Source organism: Canis lupus, chromosome 30 (genome assembly GCF_003254725.2).
Source record: "Canis lupus dingo isolate Sandy chromosome 30, ASM325472v2, whole genome shotgun sequence".
In the NCBI taxonomy this organism is placed as follows: domain Eukaryota; kingdom Metazoa; phylum Chordata; class Mammalia; order Carnivora; family Canidae; genus Canis; species Canis lupus.
Window position 1 is genome coordinate 23,350,817 of NC_064272.1, and position 26,014 is coordinate 23,376,830.

General features: G+C 41.5%; 1 protein-coding gene across 1 annotated transcript in view; it reads right to left on the minus strand.

Annotated features, from left to right (window-relative positions):
- ALDH1A2 (aldehyde dehydrogenase 1 family member A2) overlaps positions 1-25,561 on the minus strand; it is a 96,143-nt gene extending 70,582 nt beyond the window's left edge. Inside the window, exon 1 of the mRNA XM_025472665.3 lies at positions 25,263-25,561. Coding sequence (XP_025328450.1) covers positions 25,263-25,379 — 117 coding nt within the window. The 5' untranslated portion in view covers positions 25,380-25,561. The remainder of the gene's footprint in view (positions 1-25,262) is intronic.
- Positions 25,562-26,014: the final 453 nt, after the last annotated feature.

A 26,014-nucleotide genomic window follows, 5' to 3' on the forward strand; every position in this document is an offset into this window, starting at 1 on the left:
GAATTCAGACTAGGAAGCGAGTCACCACACTGGTTATGGGGAGGGAGGAGCTGGAATGAGAGAGGGAAGAGGAGGACAGGGGAGGGGAGCTGTGTGGGAAAGGGGAAGCAGCTGGCATCTTCTCTCTGTGTCCCTTCGAGTCCTTACCTCTTCTGGCCATGACCACTCAGTCTGCACCTACCTCCCTTGAGGCTCTGTGCTAGGCATGACAGGGACAGAAATACGGGAGCATCAGCACCTGCCCTTGGAGCAAGTGTCCTGCTCTGCAGAGGGAAGACTGTCACCGTACAAGCTCTGAGAACACGACTTGGCAACAAGTCACAAGTATTTATGGAACACCTACTCTGAATACCACTGAAAGGTAATATCCTCTATATTCCAATTTTCTAAAATGCCAGACTGGTCATTGGTGGGCCTCAGAGAAATCCAACCAAAGAGCCACACCTGCCTGGTGGAAGCCTGGAGGACATCCTTATGAGGATGGGACACAGGTGACCTCAGAAAAAGCCCTGGCTCTGTGGACCCACAGCTTAAAAAGACAGGCTGTCTGCTAAATCAGGCCTTCTCTGAGAGTCCTGCTAACAGAGAACCATCTAACCATGCCTCACTACACCGTGAAGAGGAAAACCACCTGCAGAAAGAGAACCTGGGAGAGGAATTTATTTTAACCCAAAGTACATGCATAACACGCAGTCAATGAATAATTCAGGTTGTTAACAGTATTAGATGCCTATGGTATCCTGGAGCATTTTCACTATTTCATTTCATCTATGTCACAAATGTGCGATGTAGGTATTTTCCTTCCAGATGTATAAATGAAGGCTCACGTTACAAGTGCAAGTTTATCCTGAGAATAATTTACAGGGCAAAAACCTGAGTGTAGGTCTCTAAATGCTAAGTACAGAGCTTTTCCATTCCTTTCCACATTACTGGTCCCCTCCCCACCCTACCCCGCTCCCCATCTCTGCTAAACTATAACCTTAAGTTAAAGATCTATGTTCAGTTTGGCCAAAAGCAACAGAAAGAATATAATTAGAACATTTCCCGCAAAGTCAGAATCGAAAACCCAGCCAATCAAGAGAATGATGATAAAAATTAACATATGAGTGCTTACTATTTTCCAGGCGCTGTTCTACACACTTTACACGTATTAACTTCTTTTAATCCTCAAAATTATCACATGCAGCAGGCACTATTATCCCTGTTTTATAGAGGAGGAAGCTGAAACTCAGAGATGTAAAGGAGCTTGCCTACAGCTAGGCATTTAGTGGAACTGGAACTCAAAACCTGCAGAGTCTGGGCCACCTGGCTGGCTCAGTCTGCCTTTGGCTCAGGTCATGATCCCAGAGTCCTGGGATCGAGCCCCAACCCCGGGCTCCCTGCTCAGCTGGAGGTCTGCTTCTGCCTCTCCCTCTGCTCCTCCCCCCCACCCATTCTCTCTCTTGCTCTCTCAAATAAATAAATAAAATCTTAAAAAAAAAAAAAAACCTACATAGTCTGGCACCTTCGTCCCTCAGCCCTGGACCCTGATGAGTGCCCTGGGGCAGGCAGTTTCCTTCACTACTGCATGACCTTCAAGGGGACACTTGTACTGTTCCAAAATAAATATACAGATTTCTTCCCAAGGGGTGGGTTCCTTCATAATCTGGTCCCAACCAGCCTTTCTAGTCTCATCCCTAGCCAGTCCTCACCAAGTATCTAAGCTGGACTGACATCTATAGCACAGCACCACGCATGTAAGTGAAAAACAGATCGTGACAAAGTAAGACTGTGCTTCCCATCAAGGATATGCCTATACTTAAATACAGATCGGGGTGGGTGCCTGTGGAAAAAAAAATAAGACTCCTCTTTCATATAGTGTGCCATAAACTGAGGAGCACAATGATACAAAATCTGTGCATCTAAATTCCTCTCTATGCCCTCCATACTGAAATCACACCAAACATGCCATGAATTGTCATAAGTAAGGGTCTTTGAGCCTGTTGTCCTTCCCTCCCTTCTTTACCTGACATGACATTAGGATGTGGTCATCCTTCAAAACTCAGTTCAAATACTTGAGAATGTCTTCCCAAATCCCCTCAAAGCTAACTGCTGTTCTCTGACTTCTGCCTGTGTGTCATATTCTCCTATAATACTTTACCTAGGTCCCCCCTAGACTGTTTGCTCCTTAAGGACAAATACCATGTCCCTATGTCATCCTTGTTTTTGTATCTCCAGTACCTACAAAAGGCACCGTGAAATGGTAGTTGCTCAACATTTAGACGTTGCTTTTTTTCAACAAAAACCAAAACCATATGTGTTTTAATTCCGGGAGCCAGGTCTCTGGACTCCTAGAACCATTTTCATCCATCCAGAGAAGCAGGCCCCTACCCGATGCTGAATACTATCCCACTAACTGAATGCTCCCTACCTTTTCTTGTCTGGACTGAGATTACGACAATCAGTGTTCATCTAGGACATTGTTCTAGATACACTCTGTGACAACAAGATAATGGAGTTATTTACTTACCTAAAAAGATTGCAAGAGCCACAGTACCTTGCTAAGTCTCTTTAGGATAAAGCTGGTTCAGAAGGAACCCCTTTCTTCTGGGGCCCTGGACATCGACACCTGAGCTCCCTTGAGTGATCTGCAATCTGCAAAGCCAAACTGGAATTGTAGTCTCCTCATCTGACCACTACCAATTATGTAGTGTGGTTCATTATTTCAACTGACTACGCCGAGGGGTTTATCTATAATGCGACATCACACTTCAGCAGTCTAATTTTCTTCTACAGTAAAAGGAGGTGGAGGAGGCAGAGTGCTAGCGTTTTGCTCTTGGCTTCACACCAACTGTGTGGCAAGTTTCCCAGCTTCCCCAGCCCTCAGCTTCTGTGTCTATGACAGTACCATCCCCGGTAACTGAGGACAGGCTAATCTAGGGTACTTGTGATAGCCTCCTGTCCAGCCCCTTGACAGATATCGATAATTGATCACAATATCTTCCAGTTGAACTTCTGGATACTTTTCAACATGTCACGTTAGAAAGCTACTGCCACCTGAATGGAAGATGTCTTCCCCAGTGGCTTACAAGTTCTAATGACTGGGTTCATCTGAATTACTGGGTGTCCAACACTCATGGCCACCAGTGGGCGCTCAATAGGAGTTTATCAGTTCTGTTACCCCCACAGCCTTGTCTTGCTCCTTCTCCAAGTGCATGTTGATGTTTCTACAACCATTTCAAAAACTTATTTCTGTACCCACATCAGAGTCAGTCCTCTGGGTTCAGAAGCGGTGGTCTCCTCTTCCAATTATGTCTAGTACTTGAACATGCAACTGATATACTAGAAAGACACCATTCTGAAAAAGCGAAATTTAGGTCAAAAAGAGTCCCACAACAAACATTTTAAAACTCACGCAAGGTCAACACTGAGCACAACTGGAAATTGCCCACCTCTCCCAAAGAACTGGTTGTATTGTATTGTTGTGAAACTATGCGGTATGCCACAATCATACATTAGCAGCCAAATCTTAATTAAAGCATTATTTTTAAATGCACTAATTAATGAATGAATATCTTTTTCTTGACCTAAATATAGTTAGTGGAGTCTGCTCAGGTCAAGAAGAGATAGATTCACAAGGCTGGAAAGGGCCTTAGTTATACTCCACGCCAATGAGAAATGTTACTAAATAAACTTCTCAAAAGGAGTCCAATGACTTGCCTAAGATTACATCCCCCCCACCCCCACCGCCAGTGGCAGAGTAGGGACTGAAATCCCCCATCCTAATTCCCATTCTAGTGCCTTCTCTAAATTTAATCTTCGCTGATGTTCCTCTGGAAAGCAGATGTGATGGCTTCCTGGGTCATAAGAGCAATCCTCACTGCATTTCTTTCACCGTGTCTCTAAACAATTACTCTGCACAAGGAATGTTGCTTGAGTCCCCTTTTTCTTCAACACAATCAACACAGGTGACAGCAAAATAATTTTTCATTTCCTTTTTTGAAAGCAAAATGTGTTAGGGAAACTGGTGATTTCCATTCCTGATGTGATTCTGCTTAGAGATGAGGTCCTGGGATGTTTTCTGCAGTCCCCCCAAGTGTGGAAGCATGAATTTCTGCCAGAGGACAGGCAGCAGTCTGACTACTGTGATATGCTGGTAGAAAATTATTTATTGGACTTATTAAAGAACAGCTTTGTGCTCTTACAACCATGGGGCTATCTTTGAGGACCCAGGAAGGGTACTTCGAAATCACCCTAATGACTTCCCACAGGGCAGGCAGGTGGTCTTGGATAAACAGAGCAGAATGGGAATGACCAACCTTGACTCATTTAGGAGCTGGTAACAATTTCACTGCATCAAAGTGATTCCTTTTCCATATGTTCCTTTCTCAATAGAATCTAAGCATCCAAGACTGAAGAAGAAAACGGCATCAGGGATCCCTCGGGTGGCTCAGTGGTTTAGTACCGCCTTCAGCCCAGGGCTTGATCCTGGAGACCCGGGATCGAGTCCCACATAGGGCTCCCTGCATGGAGGCTGCTTCTCCCTCTGCCTGTCTCTCTCTCTGTGTGTGTGTGTGTGTGTCTCTCATGAATAAATAAAATCTTTAAAAAAAAGAAAGAAAAGGGCATCAAATGCTGAAGTTTTTATAATATGCTCATAGCTGTTGGGCTCGTGGTTCCTTTTCTTGGCTAAAGGAATTAAAGTGTAAACTCATTAGGGCACTTTGTTAGGAATACTCTACACAGGTATTTGGAGGAAAAAATCTGTAAGTATAATTTTCTCCTGTAAATATTTCATGGCATCCTAGATTCTGGGCAGGAAACGTCATGTTTTTCCCTATCTCAGAAATATTACCCCTTCCTGATGGAATATGTTTAAGAAATCTAACAAGTACAACTCTCTATTGCAACAAAGGCTTCCGCCAAACAGACCTGTGCTTTCCCAAATCTGAAAGGAACAGTATCTCAGGATCCAAGAGAGGTGATCTGAAATGTGAATGGAGTATAACATTGTGTTTCTGGATTAAAACAGTAAGAACCATAAAGACAGGTTTTTTGAAAGCCAACTCAAGGTGCCTGGGCTGGTTTATACAATTTTGTTTTATTTTGTTTTTCCAAATGAAACCATCAGGATAACAAAGCAACATGAAGTCTGTTCTCCCTAGGACAAGGGGAGAGACTGATGTTGCTTAATATATCAATCACCAAGATTAAGTGTTATGAGAGTTGCATGTGAATGTAAAACAGAGTAGAGAAATAAGGAAATTCAGTGAAGAAGAGGTGATTAATCTTGCGCATATTCCTTTATCTTCCGTATAGAACCAACCAGAGTGGAGATACAAGAGCTCAAAGACCCCCATGTACACCTGCCTTTTATCACTTATGCAATCCTGAGCCATCTCAAATAGACTCTCAAACTCTCTGAGCTTTGTTCCCTTCTCTGTAAGAACAGAAATAAGGCCCATCTACCTTGCAGGGCTGTTGTACATTTAAGCGAGATAAAACGTGACTGTGCCTAAGGCTTAGCTGGCTAAGACAGAAGTTTCTTCCTTCTCTAAGTTACTTGAGAAAAGCTCGCTTGGCTTCGTTTGGCTTCCTCCATATACTAAATAGCACTTAACATGCACTCAGCGTTCAAGGGATATAACAAATCCCATCACTGTGGAAAGAAGTGAAGATGGGATAAGGAATCCAGATTGACTGTCCACGGGGATCTGATGCACCTAGAAGTCCTTTACGTTGTTTTATAAATTTCAGCAGTTACCTGGATAAAGACTCAAAACAGTGAATTTAGCCACGCAAGGCAAGCCACATTACTTGGTCACTTCTGCAGCAGGAAGATAATCGAGGATAAATCAGATTTGCCACACTTTCCAGCCCACAGCAAAGTGACTGTGATAATACAGAGAGGCTGCCATGAATTTTCTAATTGGGGACTCTAAACCCCCCGCGAAATTCCAAAGCAGCAGGCATTAATAGGAGTTAGGTGTAAATAATTTCCTATCTTCAATGAATCTTTAACATAAAGCTGCCACGTTTTATTTCAGTAATAAAATGTTTTGTTTTTTTAATAGTAAATGCTTCAAATGATTTGTATTAAACCCTGCAGTAGATTGTGCCTTGGAGAGTTGAATTTTACTCAGCTTGCCACTTTAAACTGCTTTTGGCTCATCAAAGGAGAGTAGCAGATAGCAAAATCAATAACCAGATTGATCTATCTACAGAAAAAAGTTCAATTACTTTTAATTAAGCAGTACAAAGAAGTAGTTTAAGGACTTGTCATATATCCGTTATCTCCTTTTACGTGATTGCTCCATTGTTTCTACTGATACACTGCACTTTAAAAAGATCTGTGGACAAAAGAGAACACACAGCACTATCATTTAACTATACAAAATTAAGTTTCTATTGTAATAAGGAGCTGTACTGATCACCTCAGTGTGCTACTCTGTAAAGCTGGGAGACTTTGATTATTATAATCAAAGGTAAAAAGGTTATTTTTAACTTTAATGAAAAAATCCCTACCTTACTTCTAATTAAGAGGCTATCTACATAAAGTAAAATAATCAAGCAAATGTTCAGATCATTCCTGGGAGGAGAGAAGCCTCCTGTTGAAATATCTAGGTAGTTAGAGCAGAAGTGAATCTGTTGACTTCCATTCTTTGCTTTGCTTCACGCCAAAACATCTGGCTAAAAAGTGAAAAAACACCCAAATGGCAATGTATAGGAAAACACCTAGATGATTGATTGCATTTTTCACTTTAAAGTCAGTGTTTTGATATTATAGAGACATGGCTTTGGTTCAATAGGTGTAATCTCTTACTGGCAAAAGCAGGGCTTTATAAAGCTTGCTTTGACAAGGACTAACTTACCAATTCTAATTTTAAATCAATTAGCCATTTTTAAATAATGGAACTGATATTACATACTCTGAATGCCATTTATCTTGAGTCTTAGGCTGAAAGGTAGGAAAAGGGAAAAGTCTTCACTAGGAAAGACTACAAACTAGACTTTCAAAGTATGCAAATAGCACAAGGTCAAAAGAACTGAGAAATGAGAGGCAACATTTTTAAATAGCTGTAAAATATTAATTCAAAGCAATTGTGCCAGAGTATTTAAAAATGAAGGTTGCATGCCCAACACATGACACTAATGTACAATGCTTACACGACTTGTGTTAGTGTTGTAAACAGAAGTAAGTTATGACCTTAGCAGTTCTAGGTAGCAAAGATCCACCCCACTTTTCCCGTATCCATCTAACCTCAAGGTCTGTTTCTGAAAGTGAAAGGACACTGATGAGAGTCCAGAGACAAAAGGTCATTCATTAGTCATGTTCCCAGAGGACAGTTCAGTTTGGGCAGCCTTCGGGGAACAAGGCTAGCTCCGAATGAACTGGGAGGTGAGGTAAGGGGTGGGGGAGGCTGGCCTCTTTCCCTGAAGGAGGCTGCCTGAATCTTCCAGATTAAAGGGCTTTGGGGTCATTCCAGGGACCTGTGATCCAGATCAAGGAAGACCTAGTGTTCCATTTGACTCAGAATTCCACGGGGCAGGCAGGGTTTTTCTGCCACAGACTGAGACGGTCTAATTTTCCCAGATCTTGATTGTATGGGCACCCAGGTTGAATCTCACGGATGTCCTTTTGGTCTTCTTTAATCGCAAAAATGGACAAAGGTGTCCTAAAATCAAGTTCTGCCTCCCCGTTGCTCTCATAACATATATATATATATATATATATATAATGGGTGTACTTCTACGTGTAAAAAAGATTACTAGATAGTGTGACTTGGTATGTCGTTTAAACTTCCTGTGGCTCAGGGTGCCTGGGTGGCTCAGTGGTTGAGCATCTGCCTTTGGCTCAGGGTGTGATCCTGGGGTCCTGGGATCGAGACCTGCATCAGGCTCCCCGTGGGGAGCCTGCTTCTCCCTCTGCCTGTGTCTCTGTGTCTTTCAAGAATAAATAAATAAATAATATTTTAAAAACAAAATAAATAATGTAAAATAAACTTTCTGTGGCTCAATTTTCCCATTCGTAAAGTCAGATAACAAAACTACCTTGACCAGTGGATGTAAGAATTAATTGGATTGCCAAAAAGCCTGGAGTAGCATGCACTCAAGCTTTTAACTGATTCAGATTCTGAATGTAAATGACCAACCTAAGGCAATTTATTGGCCCCCAATTTATTGGCCCCTGAGTGACTAGCTAGTCACTCAGGGATCCCTGGGTGGCTCAGCAGTTTAGCGCCACCTTCGGCCCAGGGTGTGATTCTGGAGTCCTGGGATCAAATCCCATGTCAGGCTCCCTGCATGGAGCCTGCTTCTCCCTCTGCCTGTGTCTCTGCCTCTCTCTTTCTCTCTCTGTGTCTCTCATTAGTAAATAAATGAAATCTTTAAAAGAAAAAAAAAACTAGCCACTGCTTGTTCTGTTTGTTCGCTCGTTCATTTTATTCTTCTTCCCATTGCTAGTAACTGAGGCAACTTTGACAAACTCTCAGAGACAAACAGGGCAAAAGGATGGAGGAAGAAGGGAAGAAGGTAACAATGGTGAAGGCCACCCAACACATTAACTGGTCTCTGGGAATTTCTGACCGCTGCCCTCTTCTGACTCTCCCCCTGAGGGAGGCTGAGGCAGGCTGATTGCTGGGCCCTGAGAGGGTCTGAGCAGCGGTTTGGGAAATGTGCTCTGAGAGGAGGAAGTTCTGCAAAGGGCTTTAAGGCGTTCCCGTCAGTCTTGAGAGAGAGGAGTGTAACATGATTTCTTTGGTCTTCTGCTCGGAAACAAATGTTCCTCTGCCTATCTTCCCTAGGTTTAATTAGTCTTCTGTCTTTCTCAGAATTCAGTCTGTTCATTTGCAAATGGCAGACATCAGAAAGGCTAGTGACTGTGGGTGTAGGTGTTGCTGGGGGGAGAAGGCTGAAGTGTTTATTTTCAAAGCCACAGGGGTCCCCATTTGAAAAAGCACCCAGCTTATCTCAATGTTTTTGTTTGTATGATTTTGAATTAAAAGGTTGGAGCAATTCATTTAGGAGATTAAGTTGTCTTTACAATGGGCCCAGTTGCCCTATTTGTTCACTGGTATTGCTAGAGAAGTCTTTCTACTACACTCTTTGTTATTCTAGTGCAGGGATTTTTAAAAATTCCTTGAGTCTTTGATTTTTATTGCCAATTAATTTTACCTTAAAGTGATATTTATTTGCTGGTCACAGATAAAAATCACAAACCATGTGCCTCACGGTTTAGAGTTGCCAGTCTAGCAAACGCAAACGCAAGATGCCCAGTAAAATATGCATCTCAGAAAAACAATTAATTGAATTTCAGTATGAATATGTCCCAAACCACTGGCAAATCATGGGGCGTTCTTATATTTAAAAAGTATCCGTTATTTACCTAAAATTCAAATTTAACTAGACGTTGTGTATTTTATCTGGCAACCCTACCAGGTTTTCACGGATGTTGTACACGCTCCAAGAATGCCAAGTGGAAACTAGGAGAAATTCCATTTCATTATTTCATTATCCTACTTAAACTGGCTTCTTGCAGAGTTGAAGTACTTCATTAGTCAGAATAATACTCCCAGTTTATGAAGAGATAAACAGATAACCTTGGGAAACCAAATGAATTTTCACTACAGGAGGAGGCCTACTTCTTTTTTTTTTTTTTTTTTTTAAGGAGGCCTACTCTTAACTACCAAAACCCATTCATTTATTTTAATTTTTCTCATTACGAAAAAGGAAAACACAAAAGGGACAACTGGTATCTTTGGTTGAATTAGAACTTCATGTCATGAACTACTACATTTAAATGTCAGCGTCATCTTTCATTTATGTTACAAAGCAAACATCCTGTGCAAAGAGAGAGGCTGAACATCCCAGTGCATATCCTAAGGTTGAAGAGGCCTTCAAAACAATAAATAAGTGATTTCTCCACAGAAGACTAAACATTTGCTTGTGAGAGTAAACAAAAAGCAAGCACAATCATTTCCATGATTTCACACAGCACAATCATTTCCATGTATCTGCTGATATAGTTAAAGAGAAGGATTATTGGTTTTTTTCTTTCAATTAAAATTAAAATTATTGCCCTTGACTCAAATCTGAGCAAATACTGTTAAACATAATTATATCTATGTTGTAAATGATTAAATTCTTCCTCCTTGCTTCCTGCCATTACAAATATGCAAAAAAAAAAAAAAAAAAGTCTGTGTGATGCCTTCCTCTACCCGGGAATTGGAATGGAATATTTATAGCAATTCATTCCTAACACCCCTCAGTTCATAAAATGTGATGAACTAAAAAGCCTAATTGTGCATAGCTTATGGAGCCAATTTCATCACCCTAAAGTCACGTCTAATATTTAGGAAGAAAGGGTTTTTTTGCAGACCTCAGATCACCTGAATTTTTCTTCTTTTCTTCCTTTCTTTTTAAAATAGGCACCTTAACAACAAAGGGAAAAGGAAAGGAGACGTCGAATGAAAGGCTCAAATTAACCTTCAAATATCTGAGCAAAAAATCTCTCTTTGCCATTTAAACAAAATATTAGAAAAATCTTGCTAGGACTTGATTTTGAAATAACCTCATGCTAGAGGTTAAGTCTTGCTAAGAAATGCCACCTAAAACTGCCACTTGACCCGGAATTCCTCTACAAGAAAAACTAGCCATAACTACATGTGAGACCTTATATGAGAAACTGCCAGAATGTCAACTTCATTTGCAGTGGCCCCATATGGCCTGATCGCCCTCACTGGCATGATAAATCACTGGCAGGATCCTTACCTTCCTACGTTTGATCTCTGCTCAGCAAGATGTGGTTTTGATGTGAAGAACTCCAGATCTCTTGGGTCAGAGACAAATAGCAGTGGCACTGACCTGCAAAGTGCTAAGTCTCTATTAGACTCAAGTGAAAAGCCCTAGGCTTCTGACAAGCTCCCTCACCGCAGAGTTCACCAGGCCCACCGTGGTTTCCACGAGCTTCGGCTAACAGAAAAGCTGCTGAGATGGGTTGCAGGAAAAATGCCAATAGGCTTTTTCTTTCTACCACTGTTACCCGTACTAAAATCAATTTTCCCTAAAATTTAAAGAAGGAACTCTCTTGCGGGGGGTGGGGGAGGTCACTGCTCTAATTTCTAGTGCTATAAGTCTTTAAGGAACATAGTTTTTGTTTTTGTTTTTGTTTTAAATTTCTGGTGGATTGTCAGGACACTGCTAAATCACTCACTCACGTAAAGAGAATCCTTAACAGATTTTTGTGGACTGCTCTCTGGTCATTATAAGGACATCATTAGCCAAATATTTCAAACACTGCTTTGAATAAAAATTTGGGGTTCCAAAAAGACTGCAAAGAGGTGTACAAACAAGTTCAGTATTTTCCTTCTGATTCTCATAATCCCAGGTTTGGGCTCCGGAAATGGAAGAGTTCTCAAGAGTCAAGGTAGGGGTAAAGAAATCTTACAGTTCTTCTAATCCAGTTCTTTCTATAAGTATGTGGGTTAATAAATAAGCCTCTGGGTCTCTCATGAATAAATAAATAAAATCTTTTAAAAAATAAGCCTCTCATTCTGCTTTATCATTTTATAAGTAACAAAACTGATGTCCAGGGAATTTGAGTAACTAACCTAGTATTATAAAGCATTTTCATATCCCCAGAATCAATTATAGAAGAAAGGACTCCGTAAGTTATCAAAGAATTGGGGCACCTGGGTGGCTCAGTGGTTGAGAGTCTGCCTTTAGCTCAGGTCATGCATGGGGCTCCCCACAGGGAGCCTGCTTCTCCCTCTGCCTATGTCTCTGCCTCTCCCTGTGTGTTTCTCATGAATAAATAGATAAATAATCTAAAAAAAGTTACCAAAGAATCTGTTCATTCATTAATTCCAAGAATATTTATTGTGTGCCTGCATGTACAAAGAACTGCTAAAAAGCATGCGTCAGTGGCAGAGGTAGGACCAGTCTGCTGCCTTGTTCACGACTCTACAGGCAGCCTAAAGATTTTCTATTTCAAAGCTAGGGTAGGTGAGTGGGACTGAAGGGGGGCAGTTTTTCATCCTAAAGCGCGTGTGTGTGCGTGTGCGTGTGTGTTATTCTCAGAAGAGAGCTATTCCTTGCAAAATACTTTAGCCGGAATTCACTTTCTAGTCCTGGGATTTTTTCAATTAGTAACCATGCAAATGAAACCACACAATTTTCTTTCCTAGTACTCATTCATTTACTCATTTATTCAAACACGAAGATGGGTGGACCACACTCTGTGTCAAGACCACCATGATAACTCGGTTCTATGAGAATTTGAGTCCAGGAAGAAAACCAGTCTAGGCATTAAGCAATAATTGGATCCCTTGTTTTGGTATTATCAGAGATGCAAGTTATTCGACAGTAATAAGAAAAATAAAGATCTGAAACAAACCTAAAAAAATACATTCGAAAGGCTTCTTGCAACAAGTTCAGAAGCCATTTATTATAAAAATAACAACCAAATCATTCCAAGACTTGTAAGACTAAAATTAGTATGAAACTTTAGCTGGCTGAAATGATGAAGAGCCCTCAGAAAGAAGAGTGTGCTATCATTTTAACAGCTGCATTATTTCAATAGCCTTCTCCTTTATACCACTCACAATTAGAGACACTCATAAATAAGCCCCTCATTAGCTCTCTGTAGAACTAAGTTGGTGACTCTGCAAATGTTCATTAAAAGCAAATGTCTGGTTTCTTTTTTTAGCTAAATATAGTTTATGTACCCATATTTGTACATACACATCTACACTATATATTGAGCAATAATCTCTCTCCTTAATTCAGATCATCAAGAGCTCCTAAAATCACCGATTTGTGTGCTTCTTTTCCAAGCCTTCTCTTTTTCTCTGCTGGAATTCCTGTTAATGATACCAGAATGTGGGCAAACCTCATTAGTCTCCCTGCTGTTTACAAGACAGGATTTATGCTCAATGTGCTGAACACAATGACACACATCACTAAATGGCTGAAACTACCACCCAGGCTCTAATCTGAGAAATTTTTCACTCAGTACAAATACCTATCAGCATGGAGAAACATGGAAGAGCAATTACGGCCAACACATGTAGTCTTTTAAGAGTACACCAATAAATACCCATTTGTGAAGGTTAATTTAATGCAACCCAGGCTGTTATCTGGAATAGTATATGTCACCAATTCAATCCATTAAGTAATTACTAAATTCTCAGGAGGGCTCACAGAAGTCAAATGTGGTTATTCCAGGTTCATTGCTTCTGGTCTCCCAAAGGAGCATTCAGGCCAACAGCTGGAAGAGCTGACTACAAAGATTCCCAGGCATAACTAGACATTTTATGAAAACAGGTAAATGAATCTGACCAAGGAATGAGGGTCCTCAAAGGCCCGCCTGACAGAAACACTTAAGGGAGGTGGAAGAGAAGCAGAAGAAAGACAAGGAAGAGAAGAGAAAAAGATGGAAAAGGTGAGAAAGAGTAACTCTGATTGAGAAGTAGAGAAGAAAGAAAAATGTCCTCTCTCGAGAAGTGAAGACAGAAATCTGAAGACTATGAGATCTGGCTTCAAGGAAACAACTTGTTAGCAGATTCCTTAGGTAGGATTTTTGAAATCATTTACAATGAAACATTAATCGTGCATCCCAACTACTACCCTCCTGGCACTGAAGCTCTGTTAAAGGATAGATATTGGATGAATTTCTGGGGCCCACTCTCTATTTCTCTATTCTGCATTCCCACTGAGGCTGCAAGCAACAGATGAATCTAATGCGGTTAAACCTTAGTGAGAAATGATGGCTTATAAAAGTCAGGGCGGAACATACCCCCCCGACTCTTTCTGGCAAGTATCTCTTCCACATAGGTTACAGTCAAGTTACACAAAAAATGATGGCCTATGGAGAGAGGATGCACTAGAAAGAATGTGAAATCTACTTACTCTCAATGGTCTCATAAATACTTATTTCCAGGTAAATCTAAAGAACACATAACAAAGAAAAGCACTTTCTGCATGGAAAAACAAACAAACAAGCAGGTGTTGGTAAGGGCAGTATGAGGCACCCAACCAGTAGGAATCCAAAAACACAGTTCTTTACTGTAGCCCAAAGAATTACACCTACCTGAAAGATGATATCAATCCTTTATTGTGGGGATTTTTTTCAATGAACTCTCTCATCTTTATATGAAATTGAAATTGTTGCTAATGGTAGCTACTACAGTGCCTCCTATAATTAAGTTTGGGATCTGTAGTCAGAGAGCTGGGCTTGGGATTGTCCTATGCAATACTTGGCAGAGCTTGAGGTTAATATTTCCAATTTTATTGGCTTTGTTGTGGTTCTCGTGCTTGCTCCTGTTGTTATGAGCAGAGAAAGAAGAAGACCAAGTTGGGATGGCCACTTCCTAGCTATTAGGAAGAATGTTTTTAACTTCAATATGCTTGACTTTCTCACTTATAAAGTGAGACTATTAACGTAATATCCGTGTCATAGGACTGCTGGCTGCAATTATTAAATGTAATCATATGCACGTAGCACTTTGGACATTACAGTAATAATATTAAAAAGAACTATGTGTAGCCAGTAATGACAATACAATATAACAAGTATTCATTCAACAAACATTTCCTAAGCATTTCCCTGTAAGGCACTGAGCTAAAAGTTTCAGCAATACCAAGATGAGCAAGAGTTATAATCTAGTACAGGTTAGGAGTAGGGAGTTACGAAGAAAATGTAATCATCATGCAAAAAATCGTACTATTGAGTACTGCAAACAATTAATATTAGGCATTCAGAGAAAATGGGTTTATTCCCCCCCCAAAAAAAAGTGTGGGGCCAACTGTCAGGTGTTACATCTGTAATATGCACAAAAGGGCTAGATTCAATTTTAAGGTTGGAAAATTTCATTCTTCCTCGGTAGCTTCTTTAGAGCTAGAGGTACACAAGCACACATTCAATAATTTACGAAATCCAAACACAAAAGTGAATGTGAATGTGTAATACCGCTTTAAGCTTAAAACACAAGGAGTTAAAACATTAATGAAATACAAAGTAGTGTTATTTTCAAGCTGGGTGCTATGGAATAATTTAAATTCTCTAAACTAACAGGGTGAAGCACAGTATTGAATTAGTCATTCAAGAGAAAAGTCGACAGGAAGTTCTTTTTCACTTTATATTAGTTGTCATCCCTCTAGTTTTTCTCCAGTCATATAAACAAATAGCACATGGTGAGGAATTTACCTATTTACCTGGTAATGCTCCTTCAATAAATGAGTGAGGGGTGTGTGTGTGTGTGAAAGAGAGAGAGAGAGAGAGAGCGAGAACAGTAGCTAACATGAGCATGTATTCTGTTCTAGGGAATACAAACAAGAAAGGTGGGGAAAAAAGTTTTGACATGAAAAACTTATAATGATCATATTATCTTAAAGTTTTATACAATGAGTCCTTAGAGGTAGGTTTATAGAATGTACTACTGTTCTTAGTTTAAAACATATTTGTACTAAAATCATCCATGGAAGTAGGACTAGTTTCTAATATTTTCCTGTTACAGAGAAGACTAGGTTTCTCTGTAGGAAACTACAGACTAGGAATACCACACATTCTGAACCTCCTAATCTCAAAAATTGCCTGGAATGCAATTTGAAAAATTCTTTACATATTAGTATCATTTTATTTTCCCATATGTTACATCACTTGTCTTTAACATCTACCTGTGTTGTTATACACGTACAAATACCAATTACAGATGCCCTAAGACACAATGAGAAAGATACATTTTTTAAGACACAATGAGAAAGATACATTTTTTAGTAATAAAAAACTTTCAGGGGCGCATGGATGGCTCAGATGGTTAAGCATCTGCCTTCGGCTCAGGTCATGATCTCAGGGTCCTGAGATCGAATTCCACATCAGGCTCCCTGCTCAGCAGGGAGTCTGCTTCTCCCTCTGCCTCTCCCCCTGCTTGTGCTCTGTCTCTCTCTCTCCCAAATGAATAAAATCTTAAAAAAAAAGATTCAGAAGACTATATAAAAGAATATCTTGAAAAACTCAGAATAAGGATAGATTTCTTTAGAAAGACACCAAAAGCACTAAACATAAAGAAAAGAAATATTCCTCTCTTTTTGCATTTAAAACCATATGGCATTACCCTTGAAGGAAGAAGAAGAAAAAGTACAAAGGGGTAGAAAATTTTCATGTGGTACATAACTGTCAAAAAATTATAATCCCAAGTACATAAAAATTGCTACAAGTCAGTTAAAATACACACATATGCAAGCAGAAATGAGCAAATGATATACTAAACAACTCATAAAGAAGAACAGCCAAATGGCCAATGAAGATATGGAAAGATACTAAACCTCACAAGAAATCGATGCAATGCAAATTAAATCAACAATGAAATATCATTTCACATAGACTGGCAAAATGTAAGAAGTATGAGAACTCCAAGTATGGGTGAGGAAATAGAGTAGCAGGTACTTTGATATACTGCTGGTGGCAGGGGGAAACCAGTTTAACAGTGTTGGAAGTTTGGCAATCCCTAATTAAGATCTAGATCCACATACTCCATGAGCCAGCAATATCACTTCTCAGTATACATCCTAGAAAAGTTTCTCATCCAGGCACATAAGGAGATATGCTTAGAATATTTAATGCAGCTTTACTGTAATAGCAAAATGCTGGAAGTATCTTAAAAGTCACTAGTAGAATGAACAAATCAAGTTTAAAAAGTGAAAAAAAGTCACTAGTGGAATGAATTAAAAAATGTAATATATTCAAAGAATCGGATCTGACGATGAACGAATGAATAAATGAATGATGATGAATGAATTGCAAATACATCCAGTAACATGGAGGAATCTTGAAAATATTATGCTATGCAAACAAAGCAAACTGTAGCATGGTACCCTTTATATAAAAAAATAGAATTAGCATGCAAAATAAGAGTATATATTATTTATGAATACAAATAGATGTACAGATACATAACCCAAGGTAGAGATAAATGTCTCTGAGGAAAGAACGGAGAAGAAGAGAGGAATGGAAGAAGTTCATAGGTGGAGTTTCAATGCATTTCTTTAAAAAAAAAATAGAAGCAAGGATTGTTGTTAAGCACTAACACGTCTGGGTACAGGTACAGGACATGCCAGGACATGCTAGTTATATTATTGTCTATAATCTTCTATAGGATTGAAACATTTCATTTCCTGTCAAGTAGGTCTAACAACACAGTGTGCAGTTGGTTGGCCGAGCCTGAAGCATCTCTTTACCTTCTGATGCTCATGGTGCTTTCAGTGCATTCATCTCAAGCATCTGCATCTTTTATTATGCACCATAGTTGTGCGCATGTCCTTACCCCGCATCCAAGTGGAAATTCTCCTCAGCCTCTTGAGGGCAGGGCCCACATCTGTGTAACTTTTCATGCCACAGAGTGATGAACAATGCTTTGTACACAACTGGCCCAAATAAATGTCAAATGAATGAACAAATTAATAACTTCAGGTGAGCCAAAGTGTGGCTTTGGCTATAGTTAAAAATAAAAATGACCTCAAGAGATTACAGTTAGATATCCTTTCCTATGAAAATCAAGGTATATTGGTATGGTGAGTATCAGACTCTAAAACATACATGATAAACCAAAATTCACTGGCTTGGGTTTGCTTGGGAATTTAACCAGTTATATTGATTCCTGATCTCCTCCCCAAAATCTCTTCTATGCAAAAGTCCAATTTTCACATGTAGGGAAGTATGACTTCAGTTATTCTCTATAGATTTCTACAGACATTTCATAATTTTGTCTTCTCAGGTAAGGCCTTCCTATGTCCTCTTTTCCTTCCGACCATAAACACTCCATCATTACACACCTATCAGTCAGCTCACAGAATGGGTGCATGTATTGGTTGTGGGGACTAGGGAAAGAACTAGGTTATTTTTGCCTATTTCTTGGTTTACTTAACCCACAATATTTTGTAAGATCCACTTATCTATTGGAAGAACCACCATTTTTGACTAAGTTTAATCTTTGAGAAATCTCTAAAAGTGACCTGGGGCAAAACAAACAAACAAACAAACAAAAAACTCTTGAGAGTCACTGGACTTGAAGTCAGAAGATGTAGACTAGAGGAACGAAAAAAATGTACAATAAAATGTATAAAAATATAATCTTTAACTATTTTGAAATTATTTTGAAATTTCCCTCCTATATTTTATAATCAAGACTCAAAAGTGTATGAGTACCTGTGATACCCTAAATTCTTCGCCAATAAGAGACAGGTGTGTCCAGTTTTAGCTGGACAGTAAGTTTTATATTTCCAGAGATCTAGGGCTAAAGCAATAGCTTCTCTGGCTCTCCAAAGGTCAGCCTGTGATGGGGGAAAGGAAGCAGAGCAGCTAACTACTTTCGGAGGTAACAGAGCTGAACTGAAGTAAGGAGAAAGCTTCCTTCTATAATAAAAATTTGAATGTTCACTCACAGACATTCTAATTTTTAACCACATTCTATAGAGGTCAATAAACCCCCGTGTTTAGCCCCAGGGAAATTTTGTTGAGAGCCCAGCAAAAGTCTAGGTGGTGAAAGCACCCAATTACTCCAACTGGAATTTTCAAAGGTTGGAAGTATTTCCAAATCATGTGACACAACAGAGACGTGCTGTAAATAAACTCATTAAGACCTAAGATTTTGAAGGGAAACAATTTAAACATAACTTCATCATAAAGGCCAACAAATGAGCAATGGAGAAATGCCAGAGGTTAGAAATTCTCAAATGTGGATAATCTCATGTCTGAAAGATAAAATGGAATGGAGCTCAAAGATGTATGAAAAGGCAATTAACAATTATCCAAAGTGGGGGGCCTGAGAGGCTCAAGCGGTTAAGCATCTGCCTCTTGATTTTGGCTCAAGTCATGATCTCAGGGTCATGAGATTGAGCCCTGCGTCTGGCTCCACGCTCAGCATGAAGTCTGCTTGAGATTCTCTCCTTCCTTCTGCCTCTCACCCCTGTTCTCTCTCACGCTCTCAAAATAAACAAATAAAATCTTTGGAAAAATTGTGCCAAGTGACATTGTGGCAATGGTCTTTATATGCATCCGATTTGGTGTCTGAGGGGAAATGACTGGCTTTGAAATGGTCTGTCACAGTGAATAAAGAAACTAGTGAAATGCTAGAAGGGCTTTCAAAAGAGTCACTGCGCGGTGGTTTTACTTTCTGGAAGGTGAAGTGCCATAAAATTGGGCAGTCAGGATCAGTCAAAGTCTCTCTAGTTTTAAATCATATGAACTGAGATACCTTCCCACTTCTACTTCTGAGAATGTCCTCAAATGCTGCCGTACCTCCCAGATTTATGTGCCAAAAACAAGGGAACATCTTTGCCCAAACAACTTAAAATGCCAGAAATGGCTGTTTGCCATCTGTCACTTAGGACCAGCCACTTGGGTATACTGAGGCATATTAATACCTAATAAGATATCTGATTTGATTATTAAAATACTGGCTGGGAAACTGTTTGATTTAGTGACTTTTTAATAAAGAGAAGACCCTTGGTAGGGAAACCTCCAAGATATCTCATTTGATGAAAATCCAGTGTAAAACTGTAAGGGATCCATAGCTACCCATAATATTAAACTCCTATGACTAATTAAAACAGTAAACAGTGGCCTGTTTTATAAAACTTTATTGACCATACAGTTTTGATCTTTCTTAAAATGGGCCTCAGTTAATCCATAGCTCCAAATGAAAAAATGAAATGGAATTAGCCCTTGGCTGATTGCCATCCTATGTACTTTCACATAGTTGTTCATTTAGTCCTGACAACAACCCCACAAGGTAGCTACTATTACCTGGCATTTGGCAGATGTAGAAACTGGCACTCAGTGAAGAAACTCCCAACAGGAGACAACATCCACACCTCGTTTACCGTGCATCTCCAGAGCCTGGAGGCATGCATAGGTGGCCCTGGGTGCTGAATCCATGTTAACTGCCCACATAGCTAATAAGTACATGTCTAAGGTTTGAGTAAAGTCCTAGTTTAACTCCGAGCCTTTCTTTTTCTGAATCAAGGGCTTATAAACTTTTTCTAAAATGTAGGCCATATGATCTCTGTTGTGACTACCTGACTCTACCATTGCAGTGCAAAAGTAGCTCCAGCTAACACGTAGCTGGATAAACTTTTATTTACAAAATCAGGCAGATAGTCTGGAGTTTGCTAACCACTGCAAGATGTCACTAAGATAAGTGAAAAAGACAAAAATATACATCAGTATTTGTTTCATTGTCCAGCTGAGCAAGATTTGAGACAGAACTACCAATGTTGGTACTCTGAGATGTTTTTTGATGTGGTCATGGTTTGATCACTGTGCTTGGGTAATGCATCAGAGAACTTACTACGCATGCCTGGCTTCTCCTAAGCCTTGCTACAAGGAAATAAGACCTTATAGAATAGGCTCCTCAGAGAATCTTCTACCCTCTAATACAAAAATTATCAAAAAACTCTGTCATTCCTCATTTTATAGAATTGTCTCAGCAAATGATGATTCCATACGGTAGCATACACCTGTACAGTAGAAGGCATCAGGGTAGGACCCCAGGAGAGTTATCTAATTCAAGCCATACAATTAAGATGGCTAGCTTCTCTAGCTTAAATGGAGATGACATAAACTTCAAAAAAACTGTACAATTATGAAAAAGTATTCTTTTGAAAATCTGATGTTTCTATAAACATGGAAGTGTGTGAGTCACAATTTACCATCAAGAGATCCTTGGTTAGAGGTTTGGAAAGAACTAGACCCACCCCATCTTTTAAGAAATAATCCCTAGGACAGGCAAGAATCTTGCCCTAGACCCAACAACAACAACAAAACTCAAAGGCACATCAAAAATTAGTAATTTAAAGTCAGAGAACGAAAAAGCCACAGATGCAGCTGCTTCTTAAAAGGAGTGGGCCAGTACCTGGTCTCTCCATGTTTGCAATAGAAGCAACAGAAAGAATAAAGATTTAAACTCTTTCTCACAAAAAAACAACCAAAACAAAACAAAAATCCCAAAACAAAAACAAGCAACTATGTGACTGCTAGAAAAAAACAAAGTGTACGGTGAGGCAAGTTCCCGCAGTTTATTTTTTCTTGTAAGATTTTATTTATTTATTTATTTATTTATTTATTTATTTATTTATTTATTTAAAGAGACAGAGAGAAGTAGAGACATAGCAGAGGAAGAAGCAGGCTCCCTGTGGAAAGCCCGACTCAGGACTAGATCTCAGGACCTCGGGATCACAACCTGAGCCAAAGGCATAGATAGGCTCAACCACTGAGCCACCCAGGGGCCCTTCTGGCAGTTTTTTAAAAGTCAAGGCCAAGGTCTTCCTTATCAATTATTTCTACTTCTTTCTATTCTCTCTCCTTCAAAAGGTTTTGCAAGGATCAAATAAGACACAATGAAAGTGCTAAGTAAACCATTAGGCCATATAAACTATGTAAGTGGCATTATACATTTTATTATCACTATTGTTACTACATCGATCGAGTCAACTCCTGCCATGCTGACAATTAATTTTTGGCACCCAGTCTTTCTGATAAGACCCTAAGCTCCTGGAAGGCAAATGCCCAACTAGCATAATGGAAAGCACTGTTGTTCAGAACACGAACGACACTCAACGACCACCCAAACATCCTTTGGACTGAATTGAAATGGACTCTAGAAAAGAGCAGATGATCAATAAGAAGTTTTTAAATAAATAAATAAATAAATAAATAAATAAATAAATAAATAAACAGTAGTTACCCAACACACATAAGCGCTGATTCTCAGCTGTCTTTTACTTTTTCTCTTCTAGTTCAGTAGGTCAGTACTCTGTAAATGTTCCCTCCCTCCCCCTGTTCTAGCTCCCCACAGCATCAGATGCTGCAATAAAACACACCCTTTACATTACTATTAGTTATAGGCATAAACTGTCCCTGAGAAAATGCTCAACACAGAGACAGCACAATGTGTGTGTGTGTGTGTGTGTGTGTGTGTGTGTGTGTGTGTGTACGTGGAAGGGAGATGTGGCAGCCGGGAGGAACTAGTGGTGCCAGAAGAGATGATAGAGACAATAGAGAAGGTAGGGCCGGGATAAAGACGGGAAGATTCCAAAGTCCTTCGGGGAATCTGGAAGAAATCTCCCCTGCAGTTTGGGGCAGTCAGTGAAGGACTAGCTTCTATTTGACAGTGTGTGAGCTCCTATAATATATTCAGTCATGCGAAGTTTTAAGCCAGCCTGAAGAAAGAGAAACAATTCAGAAAAGCTTTAATTCATAAAAACACAGCTAAAAGCAATCAGATTCCTGTGACAGTTGATAAGCAGGCTTCTCAGGATACAAGCAAGGGAGTACACACTCTCTCAGGCTCCAAGAGGTCCCCTTGCTACTTCTTGTTGATGGAGTCAGCACTCTTTCTTGACTAACGCAGTCTTAAAATATAATAATTTAAAAAACCCAACAACCACCCCCATATTCCTTAATAAGGAATCATTTTTTTTTTTTGTTTTCTCCAAGTTAAGGAATCATTTTTAATTCTTGGGATCTAGCTCACCGCACTAAGGAAATAAAATTAGACATATACCAAAAGCGGTACTGCCATTGATCCTTAGTCTAAGATGGGTAGTAGAACTTCACAGAGGCAGGTTTATATTAAAAACTAAATTTAACTCCATGAAAGTCAACATAGGAGCACAGCCTTAGCCCCTTCAGCATCCACGGGGACTGAGCTGTAATGCTGGAGCATTTTCACTGGACCTTTGACACACAAAGCTGTAACTTTTATTTCTGATGATCTCCTCCACGCCCCCTTTTATTTAAAAAAATGCAAAATACTTTTAGAAGAATGATGAAAAATACAGGAAATGCAAGATCACAAAGGCAAAGTTTTCTAAATGCATGCTACTTGAAATCCTCATACTCTGACCATTTACCCATAGGTAGTAACTTCATGTTGGTCCCCAGAACACATTTAAAAATCCTGTCGTACCAGCCTTCCCTAAAGATGTATTCGTTTAAGAAGACAAAAAGGATGAAGGATCCGTCTTGTTTGCCTTATACCACTTTGTGACACAAACACCGTATTTGTTTATGTTATTCCTCCAGCCTTCCAGCACAGTCATTTCTAAGCCATTACTCTTAAAAATTCCTGATGAGTGTGGTACTACTGTTCGAAAGGACGAGCTGTCCATTCTCCCTTTTTCATTCTCCTGTTTAAAATTACTAATATCCCTCACTGCGGATCAGAAGTGAACTTTCAGAAACCTTTCCACTAATCTTTTTCTTGTAAGTAAAAGATCATTACCCATTACCCTCAGCTACCAAAAGAGCAGCTTCTGCTCTTCGTGTTAAAAGAGCTGCTCGCCCATGACGCTTGTCTCAGAAAATTTAGAAGTCTCGCTAAAAAGCTGAGGAGGAAAGCTGCTGGGAACGTTCACAGATACCTGATTTAACAAGGTTCTGTGCAAAGAGCCTGCCTTTAGATTAGCATTACTCAATGTTTATGAGGGTTGTTTGTCAAGCCAAAAATCAGGTGCCTCCTCCCCACAAATTAAAGAGTCAAGTTACAATCCATTATTTCATTTCTGATTGTTTTTCTTTGTAATAAGTGGGAAAGTGGATCCTGGATAAAAGTCTCTCCCGAGCTAAAAGACTCCACATTAAAGGCTTCAATTAGCTATAAATCAGTTGTCTTTCCTACTGGGGGAGAACAAGAGAAAAAGAGAGAGGGGGTAGTTGGAGGAAAAAAGAGAACTGGAAGAGCCTCCAAATTAAATTCCGGGATACCTACTGCATACCTAAAACTCCTTTCCGGGGCTGTGAAGAAAATCCAAACAAAAGTCAAGACTAAAATCAAACCCTCCCAAACGTGAGAGTTTGGTCCTGTCTCCCGGGTAGATCTTGGATCTTAAGAGCTTTCAAGAGAAGCTGAAGAGGTTAGGGACCCTCATAAAACAAAACGTTTAAGCTGTGTACTTTCCCTGCTTGTGTCCCAACCCAGCGATGGGTCCCGCATTGGCACTATTGTTATGCAAACAGTGTCTAAATGGCTGTAACCATTAACGACCTCCCATTAAAATGGCCTTCAAAACTTTGTCACACCATCTTAAAAAAAAAAAAAAAAAAAAGCTAACAGGTACATCAGAGCCATCATAAATTGGGCATTCAGAACAAGAACCATCTTGACTGGTGTCCTAAACCAATGCAAGTCAAATTTCGATATTTGGATCTTTTTTTAAAAAAAAAAAAAAACTTTCTCTTTTAACCATCAAGCCGGGAACCAAACAATTTCCTTAACGGATCTAGTTTACCTTGTAATCAGCAGGACGGAAAACAACTTTAACCCTATTGTGTGCGCACAGCGCGTGTTTTAGTTAACCGGGAGAAATCTGAGGAAGGAATCAACTGAAAGGATAGAAAATCAAGAGAACTGTTAAGATGAACTCCCAGCAACATGCCTTTCAGTCCCATCCATCTCCCTCCTCTCCCCCCTCCATCATCATCATGCTATAACGTTATCATCACCCTCGTGTGTCTTAATATATTTTTCTCTACGTGAGATTCGTAGGAAGTCAATTCAATTTACACGAAGGCAGCGAATGGCATAGTCTTTTTTTTTTTTTTTTTTTTTTTTAATGTGGTGCAAAAGCAACAACAACAGCAACGACAAATCCTGCTTGGCAAACCCAAGACGTCAGAGTTCGTTCTAAGAAATGCTTTTTTTTTTTTTTTTTTTTTTTCCTGCAGTCCGAAGGCGAGCCCCGTTCGTTTTGCACGAATTGAGAGGGTTTCCGAAGCTTCCAGGAGAGCTGCCGCCAGCGCGCGAACGAAACGCGGACCCCGGAGCGGCGGGGCGCCCGCGGCCAGGTCTCCGCGCGCGGCGCAGGGTCGCTCCCTCCGAGGCCCGAGCCCGCAGGCGGAGGGGAAGAGCGGCCGCGCCGCGCGGCCCACCTGGCGGCCACCCCGGCTCCCACCTGCAGCGGAGGGTGCAAGAGTCCGACGCCGCGCGCACCCCGAGGGCCCGCTCGGAAGGCGGCGGCGGACGCGGCCTCCTAAGGAGCCGTTGACGGCGACCCCCGGGGCCTCGGGATGCTCCAGCCCCGAGGACGGGGCGTCCCTCCGCCGCGCACGGATGACAGCCTGGAGCCGGCCACGCGCGCGCACCCGCACACACGCACACACACACACACACACCCTCCGCCCCACCGGCCCCGACCCCGTCACGCCGCCCTCGCCCCCTAACGGACCCTGGACAGGGAGGAAGGTTCTAGAAAGCGCCGGCGGACGGCAGGTCCTCGCGGCCGCTTACCTTGGTGTACTTGATTTCGAGGTTGGGCGTGGGGGACGGCAAGAGGTGCAGGGAGGCCATGAGGGCGGCGGGGTCGGCCTTCACCTCGCCGGGCATCTCGATCTTGCTGGAAGTCATGCTGGCGGGCCCGCGGCGTGGGCGGTGCGGGCGGTGCGCGCGGTCCGCGGGCCGGGGGCGCGCTCGCCTGTATATAGGCAGGTGTCAAGCTGGGGCTTTTCTTATTGGACGTGAGGGCCGAGGCGCGGGGGGCTGGTCCATCCTACCTAGGACGCCCCGGGCGCAGCCCCGATTTACATAAAGCCCGCCGCCCGCGCTGCGCGGCCGGTTCTCGCGGCGCCCACGGTCAAGGGTGCCCGGCGGCCCCCCCCGTCCCCGCCCCCGGCCCGCCCCCGCCCGGCCGCGGGGACAGCCCCCCGCCCCCGCCCCGACGGCCACAGTCGGAACCCGCGGCGCTCCGAGAGCTGCACCCGCCTCGCTCGGCCCGGGCCCGGCGGCGGGGGGGGGGTTGGGGGCGGGGGCCGCGGGGCGCACCTCGGCCGGTGTCCGGCGCAGGTCGCGGCCCCAGAAGCTCAGCGGGCGGAGGGCGGCTCCTGGGGCGCCGGGCAGGGGCCGGGCAGGGGCCGGGCAGGGGCCGGGGCGCACCCAGGGCCCCTCCCACCCACCCGCGTCCCGGGGCCGGCCCGACCCGCGTCGCCCCTGCGGTGCCGGACCCCCGGGGTGGGGGCGGGGCGCCCTCCGTTCTCCGCCCTGGG